The sequence below is a fragment of the Podarcis pityusensis genome (genome assembly GCF_964106645.2).
Source record: "Podarcis pityusensis genome assembly, chromosome: 13".
Classification (NCBI taxonomy): Eukaryota; Metazoa; Chordata; class Lepidosauria; order Squamata; family Lacertidae; genus Podarcis; species Podarcis pityusensis.
Window position 1 is genome coordinate 2,976,908 of NC_138038.1, and position 12,214 is coordinate 2,989,121.

Sequence of the window (12,214 nt, forward strand, 5' to 3'; positions counted from 1 at the left end):
AGTCAAACTACTTTAATAAAGATTTCTTACCTTCCTTCCAAAATGTCAGCCTTCAATTGCAGAAAGAATAAATGTCTAAAAAACAAATTGAAAATAGTTGTTACATCTGACTAATCAAGCCTCTTGTGAATCTGGGTAATCCAAACATATATTTCCTAATTTACTTTGAGACTCTATAAATATAGAGACAATTAAGATGATTATACACATAAATTAGAAGTTCAACATCTGAACGTGTCCGTGAACTGTGACAATGCCTCCTGGTGGCATGGATTGCGGGTGGAAAGATAAGTGTATGTAGATACCTTGCTTTTTGTGTCTAGAATGTAGTCTACAGTACAAAAAACAGGAGTCAAATCTGTTGTTTGCCCACTTTTGCCTCTGGCCCTTCCCATCCTTGGCATATGGCCCTGGGAAGGTTGCCCATGATGAAATGTGGCCCTGAAACTAAAAAAAAGTTCCCTGATCTTAAAACACTAAAAATAACTAAGCTTATACTTCACAAATCCATAATTCTGTGTGGATCTATTTACCTCCAACAAATATTATTAATGCTCCACTAGAGCACATTCTCCTGAAGACAGGAGTGCCTGGCGTGCTCTGGTCCATGGGGTCACGAAGAGTTGGACACGACTAAACGACTAAACAACAACAACAAAGAGCACATTCTATAATGCTAGAATGCTCACAATTTATATCCCCTATTGATAATAATAAACAATATATTCTTATACATTTCTGGAGCACTCTGCACTTCATGGTGCCATTTCAGTTAGATGGATATTGCTAAGGGGGCGTATTATTCCAGCATCCCTGAACCATTTAATCTTACAGGTTCTGCTAAAACCATTTTGTGGTTGGAGCAGAAGCAGCATTTTCCTACATTTGTGAGAAGGATTAATTATTACCTAAACTGAAAACCTAATGTCAGGGAACTGCCATCGGAAGGAAGGGAAGTGAAAGGGCTCACACAGGTTGGGAGAGACTCAGCAGCTGAAGAGGGAACCAGTAGGGGGAGAGGAGCTGAGCTGAGGGAAAGTGAGCTGGAGGGATGGCTCAGAGACACTTCCAGCGAAAACAGTGGGGAGGTTTCAGGACCTCCTGTAGGGACACCCACTCCTCGCCGGAAACTGTCACGCAGAGAGTCCAGAAGACGTGTTTCCGTTAAGGAGCTTTTATGTTGGAAGCGATTCCGAAAGCAACCACTGTCGGAATCTGCCAGCGACTGACGGAGCCATGTTTAAGGGGCTCCGTTACAGACAGAGGTTTGCAAACTTGACCAAACTCTGAGGGACTAGGATTTTACACACAAGCAGCTCATCGTCCCATCACAGCATTCCGACAGTCTCCGTGAGCAGCTTGTGCAGGAGAAGGCATCATGAGCAACCCAGCCGGAACCGGAGAAGCAGGAGCTGGAGCGGGTCCAAGCCTGGAAGAAAGGTACCGGGTGTTGGAGGTCCAGCTAGCGCTGCAGACGGCGAGGCTTGAGGAGAGGAGGGCTCAGGATGCAGACAAAAAGGGGAAAGACACCCAGCTCGTCAGAAAGGTACCAGGATTGGTGCAGAAGTTTGGGGGGGAGCCCAAAGACTATCATGGCTTTCGGACAGAGATGCAATATGCCCTCAATCTGCAGTTTGATGAATTCCCTGACGAGGAATCACGAGTGGCTTTCGTGATTGGGCATCTTGAAAAGGGGGCGAGAGACTGGGTTAGACCCCTGATGGCAGCGAATAGTGACGTCCTAAAGGACACGATGAAGTTCTTTCGCGCCATGGATCTGATGTTTTCCAGCGATATTGAACAGGGAGTGGTCCGCAGACAGTTAATGGCTTGCAAACAGGGGAGCCGATCTGTCCGTGAGTACTGGACTGAGTTCACCATGTTGATCCATAAATTGGGGTGGGATCTATCGGCGGAACCCATTCAAATGCTCTTTGAAGAAGGGCTTTCTTCGGCTGTGAAAGACGAACTTTCCCGGGCGCCCAGGGCGGAGTCTATGGACCAGCTGACCAAATCAGCGCTGACCATAGGAGCGCGCCAGGAGGCGAGAGCATTGGAGAGGCGGGAAGGGAAGGGGGAACGTTGGAAGGAGTTCCGCATTCCAGACATTCCAGAGCCAACTTTCCCGCCGGCAGAGCCGATGGAAATCGGAACAGCGCGCGCGCGCGCAGTTTCAAAGCCCAGTGAGGGGGGAAAGAAGGAGGGAAAAGGCGCCCGGAAATGCTATCTCTGCCAACAGCCAGGTCACTTTGCCAGAGTCTGCCCCCAGAGGAAGGAATGGCAAGGGATGGTAGGAGCTGTGGAGGGAAGAGAGGAAGAAATACCGAAGCAAGTAAAAGCCAACGCCTGGCTGCCACCGTCGGGCACAGCAGCCAGGCCAAAGAGCAGTGAAAGTGCCCACGCCAGAACCTCCTAAACCCGCCCTAGTGATAGAAGTGGCGCTAGAGCTGCCAAACGGACACCCTCTAAAGATAAAGGCGCTGTTGGACTCAGGCAGCTCCTGCAATTTCATGAGCAAAGAGTTTGCAGCTGAACACCAGATACAGACGATCCCTTTAAACAACCCCCTGCAGGTGACCACGATCGATGGCAGGGAGCTGTTGGGAGGAGAAGTCAGCTTGCAGACCGTCCCAATGATAATGAAGGTGGCAAGGCACACCGAACTGATAGCGTTTAATGTGGCCACCTTGGGAGGAGCTCCCATTATATTGGGGATGAGCTGGCTAGCGTTACATGATCCGCTGGTGGGCTGGCATCAGAGAGTGGTTTCTTTTGGTTCAGCACATTGCTTAGAACACTGCAAAGAGGGAAAGGGTTTGGCAGGGGCCCAAGCCACCCTAGCAGGGACTGAAGTAACGGAGAACGTGAAGGTACCACGACAATACGCAGATCTCCGCGACGTCTTCAGCGAAAGGGAAGCTGACCAACTACCCCCGCATAGACCCTTTGACTGTCAAATCAATTTACTCCCTGGGGCACAGCTCCCTGTAGGCAAGCTGTACGCCATGTCAGACAGAGAGATGCAGGAGCTAAGAGAGTTCATTGACAAGAACCTGAAGAGAGGGTTCATCAGAGAGTCCAGGGCGGTGGGGGGCAGCCCAGTGTTTTTTGTGGATAAAAAAAAACACGAACAAGCCGAGGCTTGTGTGTGACTTCAGGGCCTTAAATGCAGTGTCAGAACCAGTGGCTTTCCCTATGCCCAGGATTGACGACATTTTGACAAGGGTCAGGAAGGGAAAGATTTTTACTAAACTGGACCTAAGGGGGGCGTACAACCTGATACGAATAAGGAAGGGGGATGAATGGAAAACCACCATGTTCACCCCTTTGGGGGCATTTGAATATTTAGTTATGCCCTTCGGCCTACAAGGAGGCTCCGCGTGCTTTCAATCGTTTATGAACCACGTCCTGGGGCCTTTGCTTTACAAGAATTGTGTGGCCTTCTTAGACGACGTGTTGGTGTATTCTGAGAATGAGGAGCAGCATGTGAGAGACGTCAGAGAAGTGTTGAGCAGGCTGCAAGCCAACCAGCTGTGGGTGAAACTGGAGAAGTGTCAGTTTCATACCAAGGAGGTGGAATTCCTGGGGTATCGCCTGTCAGACAAGGGATTGGCCATGGATCCCGGCAAGGTCCAGGCGGTGCTGGAATGGAAAACACCCAAAACAAGGAAGGATGTGCAGAGGTTCCTAGGATTTGGGAACTTCTATCGTAAGTTCATCCGAAACTTTGCCCACCTGACGGCGCCCATTACGGACTGTCTCAGCAGTAAGAAGAAGTTCGTTTGGACTGAGGAGGCGGAGCGAGCATTTGAGGAACTAAAAAGGGCCTTCGCCTCGGAACAACAACTCCTGCATGTGGATTTACAAAAACCGATGAGAGTGGAAACTGACGCATCAGACAGAGCGATTGGGGCGGCATTGGTGGGACAAAGAGAACTGGTAGAGGAAACAGAGAATGATGAATACGCCCAGAATAAGCTCAGAGGTCTTAGGGGTGAGGGAGAGGAACCAGGGGGTTTCGAGGAAAGAAATGGAGCTTTGTATTACAAAGGGGCACTGTATATCCCTGAAGGAGACTTAAGGGGGAGGGTACTCAAGCAGTTGCACGACAGCCCCACGGCGGGGCATTTTGGACAACACAAAACCATGTGGTTGGTCACCAGGGAATTTTGGTGGCCTAAGGTGAGGGAAGATGTACGGGAGTATGTAAGAGGGTGTGAGCAATGCCAGCGAGCCAAAGGGGAGAGGTGGGCACCGGCGGGGCTATTAGAACCCTTACCAACCCCAGAACGACCTTGGGAGGCAGTGTCGATAGATTTTATGACTGATCTGCCGAAGTCCAAGGGGAAAACAGCCATCATGGTGGTGGTAGACCTACTAACAAAGATGTGCCACTTTGTAGCCTGCTCGCATGCAGTCACGGCGGAAGAGACAGCGAAGTTATTTGTAGAACACATTTTTAGGTTGCACGGAGTGCCATTGAGGGTGGTCTCAGACCGAGGAAAACAATTTACTTCCAGGTTCTGGAGGAAGCTCATGAGCTTACTGCAGGTGGAGGTCAACTTTTCGACTGCCCGGCACCCTGAAACCAACGGGCAGGCGGAAAGAGCAAACGGTGTCCTCCAGCAATACCTGAGGTGTTATGTCAATGACAGAGAGAATGACTGGGTAGAAAAGTTGGCGCTGGCGGAATTTGCCTACAACAATGCCGAGAATGTGTCCACAGGGATGAGCCCCTTCTTGGCTAATTATGGGTGTCATCCCAGGGCTTTCCCAGGGGGAGAAGGGGAGAGATGGAGCGTCCCGGCAGCCGAGCATTTTGTAGAAGAAATGGAAGCAATCCATCGTCAGCTCCAACTCAACTTAGAAAGGGCGAAGGAAGAATACAAGAGGCAGAAATCCTCGACGCCAGGTGGAAGGGGGATCAGGTGGAGTATTTGGTAGCGTGGGAAGGAGAACCGGAGTCAGAAAACACTTGGGTAATGGCAGAAGATATCAATGACGAGGTATTGATAGAAACGTTCCATCAAAGGTTCCCAAGGAAACCTCAGCCTGTGGAGAGGTTCCGGAGGGAATACTTTGGGACCACCGATGAGGAGGAGGAGTTGGAAGGATTCTCGGACTCGGAAGGGGAAGGGGAGATGGACTCTGAGGAGGAGGAGTACTTCGAGACCAGGAACCGCAACAGGTGGAGAGAAGTGTTCGGGACATCGGAAGATGAAGGAAGTTCATTCCGGGGTTTTGCCTCCTCACCGCCCGTAGAGGAGGGGGCGAGAGGGGATGAAGGGGGCCCTGGAGGGGAGGTGGATGTCAGGGAACTGCCATCGGAAGGAAGGGAAGTGAAAGGGCTCACACAGGTTGGGAGAGACTCAGCAGCTGAAGAGGGAACCAGTAGGGGGAGAGGAGCTGAGCTGAGGGAAAGTGAGCTGGAGGGATGGCTCAGAGACACTTCCAGCGAAAACAGTGGGGAGGTTTCAGGACCTCCTGTAGGGACACCCACTCCTCGCCGGAAACTGTCACGCAGAGAGTCCAGAAGACGTGTTTCCGTTAAGGAGCTTTTATGTTGGAAGCGATTCCGAAAGCAACCACTGTCGGAATCTGCCAGCGACTGACGGAGCCATGTTTAAGGGGCTCCGTTACAGACAGAGGTTTGCAAACTTGACCAAACTCTGAGGGACTAGGATTTTACACACAAGCAGCTCATCGTCCCATCACACCTAACTCCTGCAACATTTAAAACTAAGAAAAGGCATGCTGAATATAAACAGATCTTGTCTAAATTGACACCGGATGACCAATACACACAGCATTTTGCTATTGTAGTATTTATCTACCTGTGCATATTCTGAGGTTCTTTAACAACCAACTTTAAATTTACAATTATATCATATAGGTGTTTATGTGCCAACCATAGATAAAAGACTGTAAACCTGGTGTTTTACTGCAAATACTAGGATGTGTGAGATGTCAGCAGTTCTTAAAACATAACCACAGAACTTTAGTAAAGAAACAAAGTTTACCTGGTTTGCTCCTGCTGCAGTGTGTTCGGATCAGGTATAAAAAACCTTACTCGAAAATGCAGGCTACAAGGGAAACCACCTAGAATATTTTACAAAATTAAAATCAGTGTACATGATTTCTTCATCTATATTTATTTAGATTAATAAAAATATCATATACAATGACAAATGAAATTACCTTCTAAAACAAACTTAAACAAAAAGTCAATATGTCATTTATGTAAAACCTCAATTCACAGGAACACTTCAATAAAATTGTTAATGTAATTTGATTTTTAAAACCCCCTGAAGGATTAGCTCCAGATTTAGTCATACTTAAGAGCAGACTCACTGAAATCAATGGGATCTAAGATAGTCATAAGTGCCAATAGTTTCAATCTGCATACTCTAACTAATTTTCTGGATTAACTCAAATAATTGTTCTTTCTAGAATAGAGTATAAATTGATTTTGAAGTTTAAAGGTCAAGAAATAATAATATGGAATGTAATTAAGTGCAAGATGTAATTACAAAAGTAAATTTGGTATAAAAATGATGAGAATTTAAGTATATTGAGGTATAAGATCATAAAAATAAAACAAAAATTAAGCAGAAGTAATAAATATTTAAAGAACCGGAAAGGGAAGCTGAGGGAAGTCATGGCGAGGTTTTTTATTTTTTGTTTATATGACAAATGTTACATTGTGTTATTTGATTGAATAGTAAATTGTAAAATCCAATTAATTTTATAGCAAGGGCTCTAAGACGTATTTTGTTTGTATTAAATAACCAATAAAACTTATTTTTAAAAAATATATCAGATGACATTGTAACATAAGAGGGTACAATTTTAACTATTCTCACGAATGTGTGAGTTATTTCAGGCTCAAAGAGACCTTAACTCTGTACAATTATTATTATTTTGTAAAAAAAATTACTTCAAAATCAATTTATTCTATAACCACAAAAACACGCTCCTTATTTTTAAAATATAACAAGTACATGGTTAGTCCATTCTACAACAAACTTATGATACCCCTGTTAGTTGTGGTTTGCACACTATGGCTTATCAAAGCTACAGGGAATAAAATGACAAAAATTCACTTTGAATGGTCAGTGACCCTGTTCTGTGGCACTTAATACAATTTTAATAACTTATTTTGAAAGAGACTACATTAGCTTTATTTTGATACAAAAATAAGCCCAATCAGTTGAAAAATAAGCGAAACAGGAAGTTTTTTCTAAACTGATGCAGAAATTGCATCAGCCTAAATTGGGTGAAAACTGAAATTTTAAAAAAATTCTGCGCCCAATTTTGGACCAACAAATCTAAAAAATTAATTTGAGGTTATCTCATAGGTATCTACACATAAATTTTTTTTTGAAGAAAATCTGAGACGTGAGAGCACGGTCGAACATTTAAATCAGGTGCTTTGGCATGGAATGACCCATGAGTCAACAGTCTGAAGCAACAACAAAAATAGCTGCAGCAACAGAAGTACAGTGGTGCCCCGCAAGACGAACGCCTCGCAAGACGAAAAACTCGCTAGATGAAAGGGTTTTCCATTTTTTGAGCTGCTTCGCAAGACAAATTTCCCTATGGGCTTGCTTCGCACGACGAAAAACGAAAACATCTTGCAAGTTTGTTTCCTTTTTCTTAACACCGTTAATACAGTTGCGACTTGACTTCGAGGAGCAACTCATAGAACGCGGTGTGGTAGCCTTTTTTGAGGTTTTTGAAGACTTTGGTGATTTTTGAAGCTTTTCCAAAACTTCTTTTAAACTTTTAAAACTTTTTTGGGGGTTTTTGGATTTTGGGTTGGGGTGTTTGGAATTCAAGGACTTGGTGTTGGGGAGGGGTTTGCAAGAATCTGGAAGCTTGTGTGTTTTTTTCTGCATTTTTATGATTTTCTGTGACCATTGGGCCACTCTGCTGTTTTTTTTTAAAAAATCGTCTAGCGAGTTTTTCGTCTTGCAAGGCGTTCGTCTTGCGGGGCACTACTGTACTTCTGTTGCTGCAGCTATTTTTGAATTTCTGTGTGGTGGGTGGCTGGGGGAACAGCTGAGGAGGAGTTTGCAAGAATCTGGAAGCTTGTGTGGTTTTTTTCTGCATTTTTATGATTTTCTGTGACCATTGGGCCACTCTGCTGTTTTTTTTAAAAAAAATCTGGATTTGAATTTCTGTGTGGTGGGTGGCTGGGGGAACAGTTGAGGAGGGGGTTCTTCAGCAAGAAGCAAAGAGTGGAAGAGGAACCTTCTTCGAGTTGTCCCCCAGAGTCTTAGAAAATGTACTGTACACTTTGTTGATTTTTAAATGTTTTTCTGTCATGTTTAGAAACTTAATTTATTGTTCTTTCAATTTTTGAAATGCTCTTTACAGTATGTGTGACTTTAAAGAGCACTTAATAAACTCTTGTTGTACCAAATTTGGCTTTGTTTGGACTTTTTTTGACCATAGGAACACATTAATTGGATTTCAATGCATTCCTATGGGATTTCGTGCTTCGCAAGATGAAAAATTCGCTAGACGAAAAAACTTGTGGAACGAATTAATTTAGTCTTGCGAGGCACCACTGTATAGTATCCAGATCAAGGGAAGCAATGTTATTGTTGTTTAGTCGTTTAGTTGTGTCCAACTCTTCCGTGACCCAATGGACCAGAGCATGCCAGGCACTCCTGTCTTCCACTGCCTCCCGCAGCAATAGTACCACTCTATTCTGCCTTAGACAGACCACACGTGGTATACAGTTCTGGGCACCACAATTTAAGGAGGATATTGACAAGCTGGAGCATGTGCAAAAGGGGTCAACCAAAATGATCAAGGGTCTGGAGGCCAAGCCTTAAGACAAATGTTTGAGGGAGTTGGGTGTGTTTAGCCTGGAAAAGAGGAGACTGAGAGAAGAAATGATAGTCATCTTCTAATATCTTCTAATATCACATGGAACTGTCACATGGAACAAGCAGGCTTGTTTTCTCCTACTCCAGAAGTTGGGACACAAACCAATGGATTCAAGTTACAAGGAAAGAGATTCTGACTAAACATCAGGAATATCTTTCTGACAGTAAGAGCTGTTAGACAGTGGAACGGACTCCCTTGTGAGGTTATGGGAAAGCCTTCATTGGAGGTTTTTAAGCAAAGGTTGGGTGGCCACCTGTCATGGATGCTTTAGCATTGCAAGGGGTTGAACTAGGTTCCTTCCAACTCTACAGTTCTATATTTCTATTAACACTTTGAATAATGTGTACAGTTCTGGCCACCACACCTCAGCAAGGATAATATAGAACTGAAGTTCAGAAATAATAGACCAGAATTATTATGGGTCTGAAGCAACTACCCTATGGAGGAAAGGGGCTTTATTTTATAGAAAAGGCAAAGTGGGGCATGAATTACGCAGCAAGTTGAAAAAGTGGACAGAGAGAATTTTTTTCTCCCTCTCTCATTATACTAGAATCCCAAGTCATATGAGATTTTAAAGCAAGAAATTTTAAAGCATTACCTTTTAGCTGTTTCCGAACAAGTTTACCAGATTCAAGCCATCTCTGCAAATATTTAAAAAAAAAAACAAAGTTAGGAAGCTTTCTGACTGCATTTTTTTAAAAAAAAAATCTTGAATATATGTTTCCTTACTGTTGAATCTGCTGAGTCTTCACAGTGCTGCAAACCAAAATATTCCTTCTCTGTCACACCCAAGTGATTAAAGGCCAAATCCAACAACACCTGACCAGTATCTTGTTTCTGCAAAGTAAAAGTAAAAGTATTTAGAAAGCTAATCTTTGCCACACAGAGTGCTTTAAAAATGTAATTTCACTAACATTTACATATAAAAGGGAAATTACTACCAGGAATAAATGGAAGAACTGCTATCATTATTAAATTGAATGTCAAGCTCTCTTCATAAACAGTTCATAACTCAGCCACAAGCCAGAGCCTGCTCACTTTCTTCCACCAGATTAACTAATTCTCAAACAATTTTTTTTTACCTCTCCAGCAGCGTGCTTATGAACACTCCATTCACAAGATAATATTTTTTGCAGGACTGCCTGTATAGCTGAGCCTTCAAAATCCTGTTACATGAAAGGTTCTGGGCACCTGGGATGCCATATTTACTATGACAAGCTATATAAATTTCCTTAGGACATCCCTAATTTCATTGGAGAAATCCTTTTAATATCCAGAATTTGAGAACTTCTTAAAACTTTAAAAGATTAATGTAAGCACCATCAACCCTCTCTCCCTTGATGGATACCATGTCCTCTCAAGAGTGTTTTCTTGTGTAAATACAGATAATGGGACTCCAGTAATGGAGATTAATCAGAATAAAACAACAAGGAGATGTCAGATTTACCGTATGTTTATGTTTCTGGCATAAACAAAACAACTATTTGTAGGCTACAGCTGCCTTCATGAGGTGCATTCAGCAGACTGACAAAGTGGGCTTAAATGTGCAGTCTTAAAAATGCCATAATATTCCTCCTAATATTCCATAACATTTCTCCTAAATAACGGGGTTTCGGGGAAGAGGGGAGGTCACAAACCTCTCCAAAGGAGCCTTCCAGCACCTGATTATGTGAACAAGAAACCTGCATAGAGCTAGACACAGTTCAAAAATGAATATGTACCTGTATTACATATAAACAGAATTGTTTTTTTTGGGGGGGAAATGCTGTACACAAACACACCTCCTGTAAGCAGACCTATACTAGCTCATTAGTTAGCAACCATCTCCTACATGAATACTATGTCTAAAGAATGTGTTTCTTTAAAAAAAATTAAAAATCAACAGGTCAACATTCAAATAGCCTGAGAGCATATCCAGACATCTTTTTAAATTTTAAGAAGGGAAAGGAAATAATGCTCCAACCAAGTACCAACCAAATATTCTATATCAAAAGAAATAACTTTCCACACTGCTCTGCCTCCGTTTCTGAAGCATTCTGGCGCTCAACAACTCATCTGATGTCCTAACAGTTCCACAGTAAGTGCTATCATGGGTCCCATTGTGACTCAGGTCCTGTTGCTAAGGTTATGCTGCCAACTGCATCAGCACAACAGTACTGGTCCTCCAGCAGGAGTGCACTTGCAAGCACAATCTTCTCACTTGAGTCAAGTTTCTGTCCCACTCTTCAACAGTTGAGCAGGAAGGGCATGTCAAGTGTTGGGACATCTCAGCTACTGATTTGGGACATCTCAGCTACTGATTTGGCTATTAGTTTTAGAGCTCTGCTTATAGACTTAAGAACTGTGTACTAATGCTGAGACCATGCACTGACTTTTTGAACAAAGCTTGCAGGTTTCATTGAGTCCGAGTTTCGTGACTGAGGCTTGGAGCTACGACAAGCGCTTTAACTATGCATTGACTTCAAAGTGATGGTAAGGGCAGGGTTAACTCCATATCTAAGTACGAAAGCAGTACCTGGAAGTTGGGTTTGAGCACCCATCCTTATCAAGGAGTCCGGATAGCTTAGTTGGCTGGGGCGTGGTGCTGATAACACCAAGGTTGCAGGTTTGATCCCCATATAGAACAACTGCATTTTCCTGCATTGCAGGGGGCTGGGCTCAGTGATCCTCAGGGTCCCTTCCAACTCTACAATTCTATGATTCTAAGGATATATTGGTTTCACATTCTGAGCTTTCTCTCTGATTAGCATATGAACCAGAAGAGACTTCTAAGGAACAGAATATGCCACGACAGGATGATGAGCTCCTTACTATCCAACAATTTTCTCAGTTTTAAACAAATCTGCACATTGCATTATAAAGTTGTCACTTGGCAGGTATCTTGGTCCACGTTCAATATTGAGTGTGTTCAAAGTACTGTCTCAGCAGCAATAACCCCAGAAAAGTACCGTAACAGCAGCAATAACCCCAAGATTCTTAGCACATGGAAATATAATTGTCCCAATGAATTTCAGACATGATTTGCTTTCAGGCTACATGAGACACGTTAATGACAACAGAGGCTGGGAAGTGGACCTTCTAATTTTGAGGAAATAACAGGTGGGAAGGGGACCTTCCATGCATCTCAAACAGTTCCTTTCCACAGAAGTGTCCATGGGAAAGAAATATCAGAACTGAACTATCAGACTAGCTGACATGTTGATATTCCTGGCCTACATACCATTTTCCAACCCAGTTTTGGCACAAGTAAGACAGAAGCTTCATTTCAAGGACCTGTCCAAGTTGTCCAGTATAATGCAATACTCTCAATGGTAAA

At 43.6% G+C, this 12,214-nt stretch overlaps 1 protein-coding gene across 7 annotated transcripts in view; it reads right to left on the reverse strand.

The window, feature by feature from the left end:
• Positions 1–12,214, reverse strand: part of PTPN3 (protein tyrosine phosphatase non-receptor type 3) — a 111,455-nt gene that overhangs the window by 48,457 nt on the left and 50,784 nt on the right. For 6 of the 7 annotated variants that reach the window (XM_080976596.1, XM_080976595.1, XM_080976594.1 and 3 more), the window contains exons 3-6: positions 9,628–9,735; positions 9,497–9,539; positions 6,021–6,099; positions 31–75 (exon numbers count right to left, since the gene is read on the reverse strand). In XM_080976596.1, the coding sequence (XP_080832722.1) occupies positions 31–75; positions 6,021–6,099; positions 9,497–9,539; positions 9,628–9,735 (275 nt within the window). Of the gene's footprint in view, positions 1–30; positions 76–6,020; positions 6,100–9,496; positions 9,540–9,627; positions 9,736–10,872; positions 10,892–12,214 lie in introns of those variants that run through there. The other variant, XM_080976600.1, reaches the window with a different exon arrangement.